Source organism: Coffea arabica, chromosome 5c (assembly GCF_036785885.1).
Source record: "Coffea arabica cultivar ET-39 chromosome 5c, Coffea Arabica ET-39 HiFi, whole genome shotgun sequence".
Taxonomy (NCBI): domain Eukaryota; kingdom Viridiplantae; phylum Streptophyta; class Magnoliopsida; order Gentianales; family Rubiaceae; genus Coffea; species Coffea arabica.
The window spans coordinates 43652552-43672784 of record NC_092319.1 but is presented as its reverse complement, the minus strand read 5'-3'; the positions used below and the strand labels follow the sequence as shown (position 1 = coordinate 43672784).

Sequence of the window (20233 nt, the reverse complement as noted above, 5' to 3'; positions counted from 1 at the left end):
GAGGGTAAGTATATTGAGTTCTCAAAGGGAAAAAAAAAAAGGAAAGATGATATAACAGTATGATTGATGTATTGAGAGGTATTAAACAATTAGGTAACATCATAGTTTCTTTGATTTTCTTAGTCTGGCGCTTGAGATGGAAAAAGAATTTTTTAAAAAAAATCTCAATGTGAAATATAATATACTAGTATAACAATGAAAATCAGAGGGTGGCGTGATGAGAGTAAGGTGGTAAAATAGAAGGAATTATAAATAAGAAATCCAGTTCAAAACCTCCCGTTTACTGAAAAAAAGAAGAAAATCATATGCATAATTTGAACATTCAATGATATGAGGCTGTCTTCTTCTTTTTTTTTTTTCCCCTTATTTAGCATTACAAAATTTGAATGGAATTGACTCCAATTACCAGAAAAAATCAGGACACACACATATACAAGTGATTTACTGGATTTTTACCAAGTATCTTAAAGAAGTGGTATGATCTTACTAATTTTCATGTACATATGTACATGACATTTTTTTTCTCTCGTTTTCTTGAGAACACTCAAGAATTCGACAAATAAACCTAGATCCCCGAGCAATCTTCAAAAGTCGGCAACTTTTGAAGGCGTCCAGGGGACTTATCTACCCATTCCCAAACCCCCTAATACCGATGTGAGAACGAAACCCCCACAGGGGCAAGCCCAGCAGGGTGGCTGCTACTAAGAGCTAACTAACCCCCACCAACCCCGGTATGGCATCCCCGTAATTATTTTTTTCTCTCATTTTCTCGAGAACACTCAAGAATTTGACAAATAAACCTAGATCCCCGAGCAACCTTCAAAAGCCGGTAACTTTTGAAGGCGTCCAGGAGACTTATCTATCCATTTTCAAACCCCCTCAATACCGACGTGGGAACGAAACCCCCACAGGGGCAACATATGTACATGACATTTGGTGGAGTCTTTTGAAAGATTTTTAGTACTAGCCTTATCCCAAAGAGTAAGGATTCTATTCGGATAAGGTTAGTAGTTTACATTGGGGCCCAGAAAAGTTATTGTCTTTGCTGTTGATTAATCATAAAAATATTTCTAGATTGTGGAGGGGATAATTCTCAATTTCGATGTGCAATGACAAAGACCATCGTGAGGACCAGTTTCCAAATTGAATGAATCACAAGTCTGCATCAATCAAATAAAAACACTACAGCCACATGCTTCACTATGAATCAGTAATAATAGATTTATAATCTCCTTTCCTTATCACCAAAGCCCTTTTTATCTAGCAAGAGGAAATGAGCATATCTACTCATCTTTCAATATTGCATCTGCTTTTTTTTTTTTTAAGTACTATCAAAATTGCCAGTATGATTATGCTTTTGGTCCCTCGCAAATATGATTTCGTCGAAAAAGTTTAGCTAGAGGTTTTCTTGAAATCTTCAAATGGATTCATGGTAGTAGAAACATCAAAATTCGTTGAGAGTAGTAGTATGGTAAAGGTGAATGATTGTGCAATATTAGTTAATTAGTTTATGCATTTCTCTCCAAGCAAAACTCGTCGGACACAGAAAAAAAAAATAGGGAATTTAAAGTGTGCCCTTATAATGTAAAAAATAGTAACACAGAGTGTGTTGAGACAGGGGATTATTTAAAATATTATTTAGAATAATTACTGTAATATTTTTTGGAATATAATGTACGTGAGATTAATAAGCTAGTTGGAAAAACAAGAAGTTAATTAGGAAATTGTTCGTGTTTGGATAGCTCAAATTTGCCAAATAATATCTAACTTGTATCATAAACACATTTCTCAATTCATCTTTTTATATGCTCAACCATCTTTTTATTTCACATGCATCACATCACAAAAAGTGTTACAGTAAATGAAAATAATTTTACTATCGAAATACAGTCAGACTAACTACAACCTAGATCAAACATCTAACATATTTATGCCAAGTTTTTTCTTCTTTGAAAAATACTTTCTACATGCATCTAAAGGAAGGCTGGAGTTTATGATTCCTTAGACACAAGTACATTATTAAAACAATTTTTTTTTAAAAAAAAAACAAACTCATTGCTCTTGTAGGTGAGACACCATTCCGTTTGAATAAAGTATTATTTGAAATAATTACTGTAACACTTTTTGTGATTTGATGTATATGAGATAAAAAGATGGTTAGAAATATAAATAAGTGGATTGAAAAATGTGTTTATAATACAAGCGGAATATTATTTGGAATAATGAGATATCCAAACACATATGTTTTATTTTTTTTTCTGAAAAAACAAACTCAACTTTTGAAATCTTTCAAGGCAATACTCCAATTACCGATTTACCTCACATGCACTCTTTCCAACAAGGTGCTACTATGCAAGTTTTCCAAAAACACCCAAAAAAGAAAAAAATCATCCCAACATTTTTTCCATTATAGCATAAGAACTGGACATATTTGAACTAAAGCCCTCACTTAGATGATCTCCAAAAATAAGGTCACTGAGAGGTGAGAACTAGTACAAGATAACAAGAAGTGGGGTACCCCAAATTCCCAATCTTCTGCTAGTTGCAGAAGTTCTACACATGGCAGATGGTACTATCCACGTACCATCCCTTCAAGTACCAATTACCCTACTGCTTTTATCCACAAAGAAAAAAAAAAAATCCACCAACTATTAATAACACCCGTTGATAAGTTATACTTACCTATAACATTAGACATTTTTTGAGTTTCCTCCACCACAAGTTGAAATTGCATTGCAGCACACTGTTATGTCATCATTTCCTGTGTTCACGGCTTCATTTTTCTTCTTCGATGGATGCTTGGATTCATGTCTGCTGGTTCTGGTCTGAAGCACTCATGGCCCTGCAGCTACCACGTGCCGTTTGACAATTGGGAATGGGGACAAATATCAAAGAGTCCCGCGGAGTTATCGCACAAGCATTTGTCCAATCAATTGCCCTTTTCACCATGGGATGAAATGCCATAAGATCAAGGACGTGTGTTGTGGGGTGTTTTTTAACCCCTTCTTCTTTATGCCTCATCAACTCAAAGGTTAAAGCCTGATGCATGATGATGATGACTGATTGCTAAAAACCAATTATTAGTACTCCCTCCCTCTGTCCCAGTGTTATAGAGTCATTTCTTGGAATTTAACTTTTTATGCAGATATCACAATTATTACGTTGTTCAGATGAGATGACACTGATGAATTTACATATGTATTCTTTCAGTTCAAAATATTTCATAACTAGACGTGCATTGAAGTTTTTTTTTTTTTTAAAAAAAAAAAAATACTTTTTCAAATAGTAAGATTGAAAAATATGTGTTAATTTTGAAATTGTGACTCTTATTTTAGAACATCAATGAAATGAAAACTTGACAATTTAATTTTAAGCACGAAACCCTTTAGTTTAGGTACTACACAGGACATAGTACATATATTGGATGGTTGATTTTACAAAAAGAATTCTCTGTCTCTGTCTCTCTCTCTCTTAACTAAGAATTCTTCTTTTTGGGTTAGATTTGCTTACTACACTACATAACTCAAGGTGCTATTTTCTGTTTCTTTCTATTTTGAATTCTTTAAGAAGGTGAGGCAAGAAAGAATCAAAAAGAGAGAAATGTAATTCAATATTTCTGCAGTGGCAATTGGAATGTGCCAATTGGACTGAGGTTCTTGTAGTATGATATATTATTGTTTCTTGTATTATTTCTGATTAACACAATGAAATGGGCCTACTAAACTGTAGGCCCGTCATCCTTGGGCTTTCACAGTAATGGCATCTCTAATTGTCAAAATTGGCTTGGGCCTGATCCTGGTGATTGAAAGGATTGGGGCAGATGGGAGGTATACCCACATAGTTAGACTACCCTCAATCGTGATTAAGGATTTTTGTTTCAATGGCAAATGGACAAGAATTTCTAAATTTGTGAGAGAGCTTGAGATGACAAAGATCTCAAAGCGTTAAATAACAATTTACTCAAGATATAATAAAGACCTTCTGTGGCCCAAGAATATGTTATTTGTAATATCTTCTAAAGAATGCTTTTCGAATTGAAAGATGAACCTAACTATCAGATACTCGAATCGAGTTCGATTTGATAAGAGTTTGTTTCAATTCGATTCGTTAATTAGTCAATCCAAATTTGAACAACTTCTTGTGCTCGATAACTCTCAAGTTTGATAAAAAAAAAAAAAAAAAAAACTCGTTCAAAATCGATATAATGACTAAACAAGATAAGTTTGAACAAAATTTCAAACTCGTTAAAACAACTAATAAGTTTGAATACTACAAAGTTTGATTTGTTTCTTGTTCTAAATAGTGTGTATTGTCACCTTACACATTTCCATCGCCGTACGTTGATTATGATGGGGGCACTAATAAAGAATCTCAATTACCAAAGTAATTTTGCTGACTATTTGATAAATTTACAAGAAAAATGATAAAAATACACGATTACTACCCCACGTTTCTACACTACTTTGAAGGTTTGATCAAATAAGTTCTCCTATTTTTTAGCAATACATGTACAAATTGATTTAGGGCACAAATGTACAATTACAAAAAAAAAAAAAAAACAAAGTACAAAATTAACTTATACAGATTTGTAGACCTCCAGAGTCACCCCTTCCCACCAAAATGCAATAAATCCAAAAGCCCAAACCCATAAATCCATTTACCCATTAACCCAATACCACTGCTCCACCCACCAACCCGCCCAAGGACCAAACTGCAATTCCCATCCCCTACGCCACACTGACCCCCCGCACCTCATCGGCGCCTTTGGTCATACTTTTCCCGTTATGTCGTCGGCCCGTCGACCCTCACCTGCTTCTGCTTCCCATTCTCCTCCTCCTCCTCCTCCTCTCAACTCCACCTCCCCTTCCTCCTCCTCCACCACCACCACTACCACCTCCCACCATTCCCCACCCATGTCCGACGAAGACGACGCCGGCTTACCCCCAACTTCCACCAACACCAACCCGACCACCCCTCCTTCTCCCTCCCCCTCCCCCCCTCCTCCCCCCTCCTCTTCAGCTGACATATTCCCTCCCCACCCACCTCCCCGTCCATCAACAACAACTAAAGCTACGTCATTCCCGATTCGAGAGGACTGTTGGTCGGAGGATGCCACCCATACTTTGATTGAAGCTTGGGGGTCCCATTATTTGGACCTTAACCGAGGTAACCTTCGTCAGAAGCACTGGCAAGAAGTCGCCGACGCCGTTAACGCCGACCATGCCCACACCAAAAAGCTCCACCGGACCGATATCCAGTGCAAGAACCGCATCGATACCTTGAAGAAAAAGTACAAACTCGAGAAAGCTAAATTCTTGCAATCGAACGGCCGGGTTGTTTCTACGTGGCCGTTTTTCGCATCGCTGGATTCTCTCATCGGGGATTCTTTTATCAAGGCCAACGCACCTCCTTCCGGTACTCCTCCGGTGACGAGGAAAAATTCTCTCGCTGCAAAAAATACTCCTTCTCCGTCACCGGCGCCTGCGTCTGCGCCGGCTACGATGACGGTGAGGAAAGAGTTTCCAGTGTTGCCGCCGTTGCCGTCGGCGGTGCCGGTGGGTCCAAGGTCTAAGCGGCCTGCGCCAGCTCAGGCGATGGGGGAGGAGGCGGTTTTCCGACGGAACTTCTCGGCGATGGCAGCAGCTGCTGCGGCGGTGGCGGAGGACGACGAGGATGAGGAAGAGTCTGATACGTCGAGTGCTGCCGCGGTTGGACTGGGGTCGGGTGGGATGAGGAGGAAAAAGAGGAGGGGGGCCGCGGGGAAGGTGGCGGCAGAAGGGTATAGGAAGTTGGCGGAGGCGATAAGGGGATTTGCGGACATATATGAGAGAGTAGAGGAGGCGAAACAGAGGCAAATGGTTGAGTTGGAGAAGCAGAGAATGCAATTTGCCAAGGATTTGGAGATTCAAAGGATGAAACTTTTTATGGAATCCCAGGTCCAGCTCGAAAAGCTTAAGCGATCTAAGCGCAATTCACAATCTGGTGGTAAGTTTATCTGTGCATTTGCATTTTGTCTCGGGTAATGCTGGCAATGTTACACGACTCTAGTTTCAGTATAGCATGTAATGATGGAATTTTCAGTTTCGAGTATTGAATTTTTTTTTTTTTTGGTTGCGTCCTTGAGGTACTGATCGAAACTGAGTAGTTGCTTATGATTGATAGCCATTAAAATGAAAAAAAATGAGATGTTGCCATACCAACTGTCGTAGGCCAACTTGTAGGTGGTGGAATTACAGGTAAACTATTTTAGTGAGAGGTGTTTCACGTCTTTTTCTGCCATCGAAGTAGAGAATATGGGGAATAGTATAATCACTTTGAATGAGGTGAGACAGTATTCGATTGCTCCATTATAGTGTGCTGATGAGAGGTTGTTGTGTCTATGGAGTATGGACTTACATTGCAGTGTACAAGACACCTACTTGCTTAAAGAACAGTGGCGGTTATGCTGCTGTTCAAGAATTGCGGAGGTAGGAGATGATGGAGGAGATTTTGATGGTAGTCTTTTGATTCTTAACCGGTAGTCATTGCCATGTGTCCCAAAAGCTTAGATTTGTGAGTGCTGATGTTAAGGCGCAATATATGTTGAGTGATTTTTCTCTCTTCCGTTCATATTGTATGTTATTAAATTCAGCAGAACATATTGCCAAGTGTATGTTTAGGATGGTCCCGGAGTTTCCCCATTTAATTACTCCATTTCAATGTCCTCCCCTTTTTTTGGCACCTCTGGTGTATTTTATGAACTTTGTCTTTGCCTAAGCACTAGAGCTTGACTTTGATATTGTCGTCTGGCTAGGTTGCCTAAAGCTTAAAAGAGCATAATGCATTATACATAATACATACAGCCTTCATTGAACAATATTGCGTGGTAACTGATTTAGATTAGCTTCCCTCTGTCCCGTCCTCTCAATATGGAAATGTGTTATTATAAGATGTAATTTGCTCCTTGAAGATGGACTTGAAATTTAGCAGAGTGGTATCAGGAGATGTTAAGGAGCCTGTCCGAGTCAGTTATGGTATGATCCTCTTGGAAAACAATATAAAATAACAAAGAACTTGGGGATCTGCTTCCTCGTCTTGCTCAACTAATAAGTTGTGGTTTATTGACTAGCGGTATCAAGAGTGACTGCTGAGAGACATCTCATGGACAGGTTTCATTTCTCTAGTTTTTTGTTGGATTATGGACAGGCTTCATCTCATGAACTCCCAAGGAATTGAAATACATTCACAAGTGAAATGTGTGCTCAAGTAATAATAAACCTTTTGTACACACTGTTCTAAGTGCTCATCTACCATTCAATAGCGAAAGAGTTTGCAGCACCTCTTTAGCATCTTTCTTTCTTTTTTTTGTTGTTGTCAGATACATTGTATAATTTACTCTATCCTAATCTAGGGGGACAGGGAGCCTAAGAAGGCTTGTGTTAGGGGCCAGTGGGTATATAGACCCAACTAAACCTTTAGCATCTTTCTTTGCAACCTGCCCTGATTCTGTTTGTTATCTTCTTGGACCCAGAACAAGTATCAATGCTCCTATTTAACGGACCACGGACAGGAACGGTTGCAGGCCTGGCGATTTTGTGTATTTTGCACACTGCATAATTTTGTTTGTATAATGTGTAATTTTAGAACGAATTTGTTAAAAACGAGATATAAGAAGTGATTTGGATCGTATAATTTTTTTGAATCAAATTCTGACCGTGAATTACTCAGAGACGGTCCTTCTGATGACCTTCCTGCCCCTTCTCCCTGTTTAACATGTTCTGTCTTATTGATGAAACTGTGCATATGACGGCATCAAGCACCCCTTCTTGTTCAGCTTTTCTCCCTCATTCAAACCTTTTTCCTTGGATTCTATATGCTGCATGAGAAACAACTAAGATTCTGATGAGAATGTGAAAATCAAAGCAAGACTTTTAAGGTTTATTGCTAACCTTTTGCCATGTGATACTTTCTTGGTATCCAAAATTGCCAGCTTTTTGGTTTGACAACTTGTAGAGTATCTAACGATCACAGTTGTAAACAAATACTACACTATGTCTACTCTCTCTTTGGATGTTTGTCATTTTGTCTTTTTTGACTTCAACAGTGAAAGAACGTTTGTTAACCATTTCTTTCTTCCATGCTGACAGATGGTTACTTGTAGATGCCTTCAGTGAAAGATCTCTGTTGTGGAAGTGTTGGCTGATCTTTTAGAGGAGTACAGGTAGATTCTAGTTCAGCTGTGGAACACCTAGGCTAGTTTTTGCTAGGCGGATGTTTCTAGATATAGTAGTTTTTAATAGGGTTTGCTACTCTTGACTGTGTGATAGTTGGACTTTGTACTATTTGAAGCATATCTTCTCTTTCCATTGACGATAACAACGTAAGATAGGAAACTTGTAAATGGTTGATAGGTGGCCTCTGTTGTCTCGGCTGTTGTTACTATATATATATATATATCTATATAAAAAAAAAAAAAAACCTTCTCTCGTTTCATTTGCATTGGTAGACTGAGTAAAAGCCGCCAAGGCTTCAATTTTTTACCGGGTTGTTTAGTGCTTGTATGTGGCATGGCGTGGTTCATGACAGTATGGGAAACGAATCACTTTGCTGAATCTTATCGACATGGGAAATTAATCGAGTGACAATGTATCTGTTTGTATCTCTGTCTCTCATCTCCCTAATGCTTGTCTGGATCATGACAATATAGAACTCGGACTCCTCCTTTCTTGAATGCTGTCGAAATGGGAAATTCACTACTGTGTTCCCTCATGCCGATGCTTGTTCTAGTTTGCCTTCTCAAAACGCTGGCTGCCACCTGGGATGGACAAGGGGCACAAAGCAAACGGTGTAACTTTCTTTGCACACGACATAATTTTAGAACAAATTTTTGTGGGTGATTTGAACCGCACAAAATTTTGAGACCAAATTATGACCGTCCACTGGCAGGAACGGTTGTCATGGCCGTCCACCTGGGATGTACTTTTCTGATGATCAAGTCAGGTTGTTGATGGTAGTAGTATCCCATTTTCTTGGAAGTCGAAATCAGACACCTGTCCATGTTCTCGTAAATTGTATGTACTTCATAATTTTAACAACAATTATATATATAGAGGTTCTATTCCAAACAGTGATGTTTTGGGAAAATTTCTAACTTCTGATGTGTCTTCCCAAAGTCAAAAGAGTTTCCTTTATTCTTTAATTCCTAAGCCATTTTCAAATGGCTTTGTTCTGGTCCCCCAGCCCTGGTTGAGCTGATGTTGCATGGCAACCCCGGCAGCTTGAAGATCCAGGTTAATGTTGGAAGATGAATCATGCATGCCACTTTTGATCTGGAAGAGTTCTCGGGTCTATCCAAGGCCATGACCAAAAATGACCGCTCAAAGCTACTCTGAGAACCCATAGCTTCATCTTTCGAGATTGCTTTGCTTTTAGGTTACCCAAAATGCTTAAGATATAGCCATAAAAGAGAAAAATGTAGAAAATATGCCCAAAACTTTAGGCTGAAAAAACGCTTTTCAGCATAATGGTCCGGTTTGATATAAGCTACTGTTCCTTATTTTTTTTTTTTTTTAGAAAAAAAAAATCTACACTTGCTTCTGACAGTAAAAGAGAAATTTCATACACCGACAAAAATGGTAACATCATAAGCCTCCTCAAACTCTATTTGTATTAAGATATTGGATAGGCAAGAAAGTTTAGATGCAATGCAAGATTATTCAGCTAATACTCTCATCTGGCTGTTGTAACTTATAATTATGTTACAATATTAGCTAGGGGATGACAGTGCTGGTTGCCTTCTTTCTTACTTTGTTTTTTTTTTCTCTCTTTTCTCCTCAAGATTACCATTAAGTAGCATGTTTACTATTTTTTCTTTGTTTTCTTTTATCTATTTATCCGATTTCCCTCTGAAAAGTGAAAACTTCAAATAGAATAAAAAAATATTTAATTACCCTTTCTTTCTCCCATAAATAAAATTCTTTGTTCACGATTAGGGGTGTAAATGAGGCTAATCAAGTCGAACACCCTAGTGTGCAAAATTATTTGATTATTTTATCGAATTTGAAATTTTGTTTAAGTTTGATTTGTTTATCTACCAAGGCGAACTCAAATGAGTTTTTATCGAGCTTAATTCAAATCAAACTCGAGTAGCTTGAGTTTTTTACTTATAAATTTTAATTTTATGCTAATCAAGCCAAATTTGAACTAAGCTCGAACATTTATCGAATACAAAAGTACTATTTAATTACGGTTTGATAAGTTGGTAAACCAAATTTGAACAAACTCTTGCTGAGCTGAACTCAATTTAGGCATTGAAAAGTTTAGTTTGTCCTTCGGTCCGATCCACAATCTTGCTCTTTTCTTTCTTCAAGCATTAGTCTTATTTTTCTTCCAAGCAACATAAATTCTTCTACTTCTTTTCGTTCTTAACCCCTATTTTCCTTGGACCTCTTTGGCTATTTTTTTTTTTCCCCATTAGTAGCTGATCATAGTTCCACGAGACAGCTTCTTTGAAATGGCATATGATTTTTAATAGAAGTATACCTCAACTCATGCAGTGAATACCAGAAGCTGCAAGCATAATGAAAGAAAACACTTTCTTAAAATTATGCTAAAAAATTCTCATCTATATACTTAGCTAGGACAAATCCTTTGACGATATACTTAAGAAACAAATTCATTCTAGTAGTCCTTGAAACGAAATGATTAGAATACTCACTTATCTTCTCAATCTCCTCCAATTTGTGACAATACTTTATTTACATGAAGGGTTAGAGGAATAATAACATCTTTATGAGTGGCAAGTCGTATTAATTTCCAGTTTTGGCATTAATCATCTATCCTAAATAAATAATTATCATCTGTCCTCTAGGAATGCGCGCAATAGATATCTTTACCACAGAAGGGGAGAAATCAAAGAACAAAACCAAGAATCAGGAATTAATGTATCTTATTTCTTCATCATTGACAAACAGAGGACGAAAGTTTCATGTAAAATACAATTTTGTTGACACTCCAGAATTAGAAGATTGTCCGCCAAGCCTGGTCAAGATCGCATACATGTTCTCTTCAATTGTGAATTTGCTTTAGAATAGGAAAATTTTGTTCTATCACTTAAACAAAATCTACATGAAAACCTTAAAGCATGGACATACTTTATCAATTGAAGTAGCTTTGAAACTAGATCTTTTTGGCTGTTTTATTTTCGCTCTTCATGTAGAACAAGTTTCCCAGCGCAGCTTGCTTTTCTCTTCTCTTTCTTTTCTATTTTCCCCTTCTGATTAACTGACTGACGGTCCTCATGATCAAGGGCAGTCCAGGATGGAACTGACAATACAGGCTCAATAATAAAAAAAAACTCTTACAATAAGATTTCTACGAGTAGCAATATTAATAAGTTGATATAACACATTTCTTTATTTTGGCAATGAAATAATCTGCGAAACTTAAGCAAGTGACCCTGGATTTAAATACCATTTTGACTGGTTTTAGTGTGTGTGTGTGTATGAGTGTGTATTCTTTGTTGATGCAAGTCACTCAATTTGTAGTGTTGGACCAAAGGCTATGTATATATATATATATATTGAATTATTGATATGAACTGCTCCAACACCTTGGCCTCGTTTGACAAGTGAGTTTTTTGGATGTTTGTCTGAAACTTTACTGTACCTTATTGTAGAAGTTGTAAAATTTTTTTTTGAAATGTATAAATTTTTGGATATTTTGAAGTGTATACTTTAAAAATTTTGAAAATTTTTTTGAGTTTACTATAACTAAAGTTTTTAAAAAACTTATAGCACATAAACTTGACCAAAAACTTGCTTGCCAAACAAGGCCCTTATTAGCTTTGAAAATCCAGAAATTACTAAACCCTAGGGTAGATGCATTTCTTGATCCATTAAATACTATGTAACCAACAAAGGACTTTGCAAAAAATTGGTCTTCAAAAACTTAATTATCAAGAAAAACAATAAAGACTTTGCGTTTTCCCTTGTAAAATCCAAACAAAAAAAAAAGAAAAAAAAAACTTGATGCATGGTGGAGAGAGCAGTTGCATGCAAGAAGACAAAATAATAAAATAAAAGTCCGGATCATGCATCATTTTCCATGATATTGGTGACGGATGTACCCTCAAATTAGGAATGCATTTTCGGGAAGTAAAGCAAACTATTGACAAAGATGAGAAACATTAGTCGCAGACAAGTTTTCCTTCCTAATTCCTACTCTTAACAGTATAATATTTGCATTTTCATGCCTTTTTTTTTTTGGCAACATTCTGTGTTCCAAGGCTTCTTGTTCAGGTAAACACCATCATACTAAGCAAACCTGAAGTCAGGATGCTTCTCTAGTAGCAGTATTTATATATTGAGTGCCAAAAAAAAAAAAAAAAAGGTGAAGAAAGCAATATATACCAAGAGTAATAGCAATTTTACAAACACGAAGCCTCACTTCTACAAGAATTCATGGCCTCAAAGGGAGCCCGGCCGAGAACCCACAAAACAGCAAAAGAATCGGCTCCTAAAACACGCTAAAATGAGTCATTACTGGATTTCACTAATCTGCAACTTTGGATACAGAAGGGAACTGCAGTAGTGAATGATAATTGATGAGTGATACGTTTCAACTTTTTTTTTTGGCTTTTGGTATTTTGCAACTTCAATAGAATGTGCCCAGTTGGACTTGTCCACTGCTTCATCAACCAACATGGTCCTGCTCAAAGACAACATAATCATCAACTTAAAAATTGTCTTAAAACATTTGGAACATAACTACCAAGAATTATTGAAAAATTTTACATAAATTTAATTAATTAAACTATCTGCAACACACGGAAGCCATTATACTAGTGCAGAAAATTTGTTTTGTTTTCTCCACTGGAGGAGTAAATCTGCTTTCAAATCTTGATAGTTTTTCGTATCGATGAGAAGACCAACTTCTGATTCTTGATATGCAAATCTTGTATGGCAAATCAAAGCAAAAGTGGTCGCCACTTAGTACATGCATGGGTTGGAGTGGTGTTAGACTTGCTTTAGTAGCTAGATTAGATTTGCTTTAAGTATCTTGTCATTAAATCTACTCAATTAAAGACAATGTCCTTGACTTGAACTTTTATTTGTTGGTCTTAGTTCTGTATCCAGAAAATAATATAGAATCCAGACAAATAGTACACATAATCATCTGTTAGAATGTAGTTGCATCCCCACGGTCCGTTGTTGGAGACAACTAGATTCCTACCAAATGTTAGAAATAAATCATTAAGATGTCATATTTCAACTCAGCCAGTAAAGGGGAAAGGGAAAAAATATATACAGAAAAAAGCTATCCCAAGACAAATATGCCAAAATAACTCATAGTTTCACCTTACAATTTCAATATAGATAAATTCCTAGTTGCTGATTCCCATGTTTTGATTGGCGATATATATTGGGCAGCTTGTCCTTTTTGTGACTAATCAAAGAATGATATGTCAACGACTAAGCACTGTGAAATAGTTTATGCTTTTCCAGCAAATGAACAAGAACAACAAAAGAAATGAGCAACTCCTAGTTCTAGTATGTTTGTGTATCCTTCCTGGACGAGACTTTTTTCTCCACAAAGCTAGAATAGTCCAAACACCACGAGTACAATGGTGTCAGTACATTTAAGTGCACGGAATTTACTCGAAAAGGAATCGAATATAAACATCAAAATGGGAGCCCAGTTGACTCAAACAGTTTGCTTTGCATTGGAATACATCAAGATGCAGTGCTCCCAGTCAAGTTCAAAGTTACCTCAAACTGAAGACCTGACTCATGACTTTCAATCTGGAACTACCACGTTGTCAAGAACTGACAATTTCAGTTCCTAAGTACATATATCACGTAGGAAAGTTAAATACTTACGACTATAGCTCCAAAAATGTGTCAGTACAACAAAGAAAAATTCTAAAGCCGTACAATCTGGAGTTAGATGCATGTCAATTACCAGCCTTATTAAGCAGCATAATCCATTTACAAAAGCAATGCATATCTTTAAGTAGCAGCACACATGTTAGCAATTTACTGAATCTTGAATCAAATTTGTTAAAGCTAGAAGGTTCATTAGTGGCCAGAACTACACTTGTTGAGACTCGCTGATTAGAGAAGACTAGTGGAAGAGTATTTTGATATCCCTATAAATCAAGGAACGCCATAGGTACTTCCCTTCCACCCCCCCCCCCCCCCAACGCCAAGGACCTTAACTACATCTTCCATTTGTAGGTATGCAATGGACTCATTTACTTATATGCCATGATCACACCTTTTGTCGTTGGCAACTTTATTTATGTACTACTAACATGTTCTTGAAAAATTTGGGCAAATGTAACCTCAAATTGTAACTTTCAACCAAACAAACGGGTGAAACTATTGCTAAATTAATAATCTTAGTTTGTTGAAATTATTTGTTTACTTGTATGTTTTCATTTGGTGATCTTGTGGAAATGTTCTATCAATCACTCTCGCAATAGATGGGATAGAAGATGATATCAATCACTCGAACCTCACTTTTCTATAACATCTTGCTCTCCCATTATACTCTTCTTCCCAAGATATTCATAGATAGGGCTCACATTTATTTCTCGTTTTCGCCCTATGGTACACGAAAACCAAATAACAAGATTGTAGAACTTGTACACTTGACAATTACAAACATTTGTCAACCTTTGTTTGTATTATAATATAATATGACTAAACTTTCTGACCTCCCAATTCAAAAGCATTCTTCTATTGTAATTCTTAAAAATTTTAGGCATTTTCACCCGTGCTAGATAGACTTTCACATGGTTTATGAAAATCTCTGGTGTTAGTATGCTGTGTATGTGATTTTCAAAATCACAATGGTTGTGATGTACTATGATCCTAAACTAAACTTTTGGAGTCTAAAATGGCTATGCTACTAATCCAAGCATAATGCATTATTCCTTAGTCTCCAAGATTTCAATCAAACAGCAAACAATCATGCATGGCGAAAACTCACTGAGAATTTAAACGCGCGATTACTTAAGTGCTAACCATTTCTGCTAATCAGTGGCCATTCTCATACATTGAAGTTCATAATAGACAAAAACGAGAAAAAGAATTTGAAGATTCATAGCTTCCCCTCCCTCCCCCCCCACCAAAACCAATAAAATGAGCCGGCTTTCCCAACAAAAATCAGTGGATAAACATTTTTGCGTCTTACTTGAACAAGTTCAAACTGCCAAATAGGGTAGTAACAGTGGGTTATTCTATCAGAATATTGCTCCAACTGTGAACGAATCACAATTTACATTCCCTAGATTAATCTCTCAAAATCCTTTTCATTCTGATATCCAATCTTCAAAAGCTAAAATACTATATAGTAGGGCTCTCAATTTTCTCAACATTGTAATGGTCAAGGTCAAACCATGACAAATTGGTTGAGCTAGCAAAGCTAAATGAAATGGAAATTGCTGTTATTTAGCAAACAAAAGATGTTCCTTTGGTTCACTAACTGGATCATTCTGATGCCAAAGTACATGCAAACGTAACACTACCACTCTTTATTTCACTGAAAAATTAGAGCAATGTGACAAATATGGTCGAGTGTGATGTCCCACAAAATCTAATGCAGAGAGAAAGCAATCTAAGTAAAGATACAAAGGACAACAAACATGGTGGTGCAAATTTCTAAAATGCCCTCACAAAGATTTAATGCAGTAGAAAAGAGATTCTAGTGGGGGTGGAGGTTGTAAAATCAAGGTTTTAATATAGCTTAACAGTGAAAAATTAATAAAAAAATGTTATGTTTCTCGTACATCTGCTAGGTTTTGTAATGATGATCATGTGGTTTAAAAATTAAGCGTAAAAAAGCCATGAAAAAAAGGCATGCATAAGATGGGACCTAAGTTTCAGAATTTGATTGCTAGACCATGGAAAGAAACCATTAGAATATTTGGATAATTGTCCATTTCTATTGTAGAATACCATCAAAAGTGTCTGCTACCTCAGATGACAATCTGTGGGGGCGCAAAATCTGCAAAATCCGAAAAGATTCCTAACAAATGAAAGGCTGACATACACTTGAAAATAATACCTCATTCTACTAAATTAGGATCTCACTGGAGACATTGTATGTTTTGGTTGATAATGAATGGAGAGTGGATCTATTTAACCTCCTCATCTCGTGGGTCAAATATTATATGTCACTAATTTCTTAACCATGAACTGTGAAAGATCAAGAAAAAATAACGCCACTGTCAATGCATTTGACGACTATCTTATTACAACATCATGTGCTTCGGTGAAATTTTTCATGGCACTAGTTCAACTAATCATAAGAGATTGATCACAATTGTGTAGAGGGTTTAGGTGAACCAAAAACTCCAAGTGCACAGTGACACCACCTCTAGGGTTCATAGTGAAAATTGATGTATTTGACTTCAGAAAAGGAATGCAGAATCTTTATTTAGTTGGTAAAATTTTTGTTTTCTCTTTTGGGACTGGGGTTGAAAATCTATTTAATGAACTCCCTTTGAGTGTTTAAAGTAGATAATAACACTTTCATTAGCATAGTTAGTTCACATGCAATCCAGATTCTTACTATGCAATTCTTTTTCCCTGATGCATTAGCAATCACGGCAAGTAGTTGAAATAATTGCTGAAAGAATGAGGGAAGCTCAAGTTGAAGCTCTAAGTAATACTACTAATCGATCACTTCACAGCCAAATTTATAACTATACATTCTAGTAAAAGGAAAATTTACCATTTGTTGAAAGCATTGATTGAATTTAGGAGAATGGCAAGGATGAACTTGACTCATCATCTCCTTTGCCTCCTGATGGGGAAGTCTTCTTCTTTTTCTTCTTATATGGGATTCCCCTTGCCTTAGCTTGGCACTCCTTCACTTCCCTAAGATAAACTCTTATTGCACCACTAGCAAAGGGGTTGCTTTCTGGGGATCCTCCGTTCTCTTCATAGGCGGCGCGAAGCCTTCCGATGAGGGCATCGAGGCTGCCCCAAGCTTGTCTAAGCGGACAAGTACATGGGGCAGGTGGCTCAGGCTGGCCATAAAACATGCAACCTTGCAAGTGAACTTTAGTCTTGCCAAACTGATCTAAGTATCGAAGGAACTCGAGAACATGGCTGCTATTACATTGGGAGAGTGGAACTGGAGGTCTTTGATTCTTCAAATATTGACCAAAAGTGTTCCAATCTCTTCTCTTTTGGGATTCATAGCGGCTAGGAGCAGCAGCTGATTGATCACTTAAGGATCTTGAACTCGATGATCCCTCTCCTGCCATGACGATAATTTTTCCCTCTCTCTCTTCTCGCTTGACCTTACAGCTGATGAGGGATTGATCCAAAATTTTTGTTGCAAAAGCAGGCAAAAGAATATTGGAAGTTAAGGTTAAAGGAACAGGAGGAAATGGGGTGCAGGAAGATGAAGATCACATCACAGACCTGTTGAGTTGACATGTTATGGGCCATACAAAGTTGCTTTCTGTTCCTCTTTTCTTCCTCTATGGTTTTATGTCTCTTTATTTAAATAGTAAATATTGCCATTAACCATACGTATGCTGGATAAGTTACAATTATTGTAAAGGGTTTTGTCCATACTATCCTCATCAAACCCCTGTCAAAAACGTACGCTTACAACAAGTCTGGGTGGAGTCACATTTTCAACATATAATTGACTCAGTAAACAAGAGCGTATCATTTTACCATGATGTATTCTTTTTTTCCCTTCTGAAGTTTCTGTCCCTTGTCATGGTGTTTTACCTGGACAGTACTCTTTTGTCTGCAAGCTAATAAGCGTTTTTTTTCCCCGGTAAGCACCAATAAGCTAATTTAGATATAAATGGTTAACTATATATGTAGGTTATTTTTTATACTTTTTTTTTGGGATTTTAGTGTACCTTTTGCCACCGTGTTAGGAAGAACCTCAGGACCTCATCCCAGGTAATTCATTTACGTTAACATACATTAATTCAAAACCCTAAATTTTATGCTAGTACTTTTTATTTTACTGAAGATTATCGTAGAAAAGGTCATGACTTGCATTTGAGAAGGAAATGTTCATGTTTTGTCAATTAATATTTGAAGAAGTTACTCACAAATGTGAAGCAGCAGAATCAGTCACTAGCTTTGATTATTCGTGAGAGATGTAAATATGACAACCCTTCTCTAGTTCACTGCACAATGGCTGAAAAACGTTATTATTGTGATTTGCAGTTAAAGTAGTAAAGTTAAGCATGTAGACGCTTGTGCAATGAGTATTATAATGCAGTAATTATTAATTAGTGGAAGATTAACGATTGAATCAAGGCTCAGGATATTTCGTGCTGCTGTTAAATGGCTGTCCCTTTCAGGCGTAACTGGAACATTGCCCACATAATGCCCACTATTAGGACATTTGGAAACTGGGGATGGTAAGATACTGCTATATACTGGAGACTGTCTCTCCAATTCAAGCTTTTATTAGTGTCAGGTTTCTGGAAGCAGGAATGCATGTCTGCATGCAGTGATCTGTCTATAGAATTCAGAATACTCCTAACATAGATAATCTGATATAACTTTCCTTAGTTGTGGGATACAAAATTTTTGTATAATTATGCATCCATTGCTCGTGTTCTGAGAACAAGAAATGTTTCACCAACTTCAACACAAGTTGGTAGGGACGAATCATTTTCTCACTAAAAATCATGTGTTTGAATTATGTTACTGATGCAAGAACTATATTAGTGGGTGATTTGTAAGAACCATTTCCTCACAAAAATCATGCGTTTAAATTCTATTACTAAAGAAAGAACTGTATTGGTGGGTGATTTATAAGAACCCTTATAAATGGCTTGTAATCCTGGAGGTATGCCTTAACCTTAGTAGCTATTGGAACTAAACCCGCCCAAATTTTTTGTAACCAAAAAAAAAAATCAGAAATATTTCACTTGTTTGGTTAATTAATGAGACCATATATTAGTGTATATACTTGGTGGCTGAGCTGTAGTCTCGGCTGCAGTTTTGGGTATCTTGTGTTTATAGTATCTATCTATATTTGGTAGTATTGGTAATTGCACATAATTAGGTAAATTGGGGCTGAAGTCACGGGAGTCTGAGGTGTACATTGTACTTGTATATATAGAGCAGATGGCAATGAGAAAACTATGAAAACTTTTCCCAATTCTTTTGGTTTTTCATGGTATCAGAGCCTTCTGGCTCTGAAAACAATACCGAACCCCTAAACTATAAATCCTAGGACGATGACAGATCAAAAAGTTTCAAGTTTGAAGACCAATTCGCCGTTCTTATTGAGCGCGAATGACAACCCAGGCAATTTAATTACGCAGACGCAATTCAAAGGACCAAATTATGAAGAATGGGCTAAGGCCATGAGGATTTCGTTGAGGGCAAAAAAGAAACAAGGTTTCATTGATGGCACCATTAAGGAGCCGAACCAGAACTCAGATGAAATTGATGATTGGTGGACAGTGAACTCCATGATTGTGTCATGGATTTCTAACACTATCGAACCAGGCTTGCGTTCCACGATTTCATACAAGGAAACGGCAAAGGAATTATGGGATGATATCCAGCAGCGATTCTCTGTTCGTAATGGCGTGCGAGTTCATCAATTGAAAACGGAGGTTGCAAATTGCAAACAAAACGGGGATTCGATCATGGCTTATTATGGTCGACTCAAGAAACTGTGGGATGATTTGAATGATTACGATCCTATGCCTACTTGTTCTTGTAATGGATGCAAGTGTAATTTCGTTACACGGCTTCAACAGCGTCAAGAGGAAGAGCGAGTGCATCAATTCCTCATGGGGCTTGATGAATCATCTTATAGTAATGTTCGTTCCAACATCATCGCTTCAGACCCTCTTCCAAACCTTCATAGGGTTTATTCTCAAGTTACAGAGCAAGAACAAGTGCAGGTAATGATGCGAGCAGCTCCCAATCGGTCTGATCCGGTGAGCTTTGCCATGAAAATAGTCAGCCTAGGCCCTCGGAATTCAGGGGGGACCGAAAAGACGATGGAGTAGTTTGCTCTCACTGCCAGAAACCGAGACATAGCATGGACACATGTTTTCGTCTTCATGGCTATCATGACTGGTGGCCAGGAAATTCGACTCAAGGAAGAGGTAAAGGATGTGGTAACCAGGGGCGTGGTCGTGGTGGAGTAGCACGGGCTCATGTTACACAAGGGGTAGTACAGGCGGCTGCTAATGTTTCCCATGGGAGACCACTTGATGATTCTGATAAAGCTGGATTGGAGA

General features: G+C 37.2%; 3 protein-coding genes across 3 annotated transcripts; 2 read left to right on the top strand and 1 right to left on the bottom strand.

The window, feature by feature from the left end:
• Positions 1–4634: 4634 nt before the first annotated feature.
• LOC113689749 (uncharacterized) lies at positions 4635–8472 on the top strand. Its single transcript, XM_027207510.2, has 2 exons — positions 4635–5985; positions 8127–8472. The coding sequence occupies exons 1-2, from the start codon at positions 4785–4787 to the stop codon at positions 8138–8140; spliced, it is 1215 nt and encodes a 404-aa protein (XP_027063311.1). The 5' UTR covers positions 4635–4784; the 3' UTR covers positions 8141–8472.
• A 3898-nt stretch (positions 8473–12370) lies between these two features.
• On the bottom strand, positions 12371–17452 carry LOC113688787 (protein LIGHT-DEPENDENT SHORT HYPOCOTYLS 10). The gene is made up of 2 exons (XM_027206584.2): positions 16720–17452; positions 12371–12687 (listed from the first exon to the last, which is right to left on the bottom strand). The coding sequence occupies exon 1, from the start codon at positions 17255–17257 to the stop codon at positions 16745–16747; it is 513 nt and encodes a 170-aa protein (XP_027062385.1). The 5' UTR covers positions 17258–17452; the 3' UTR covers positions 12371–12687; positions 16720–16744.
• Positions 17453–19213: 1761 nt separating this feature from the next.
• Positions 19214–19999, top strand: LOC140007371 (uncharacterized). The gene has a single exon (XM_072050121.1). It carries the CDS (start codon positions 19214–19216, stop codon positions 19997–19999), a length of 786 nt encoding a protein of 261 aa, XP_071906222.1.
• The last annotated feature ends 234 nt before the right edge of the window (positions 20000–20233 follow it).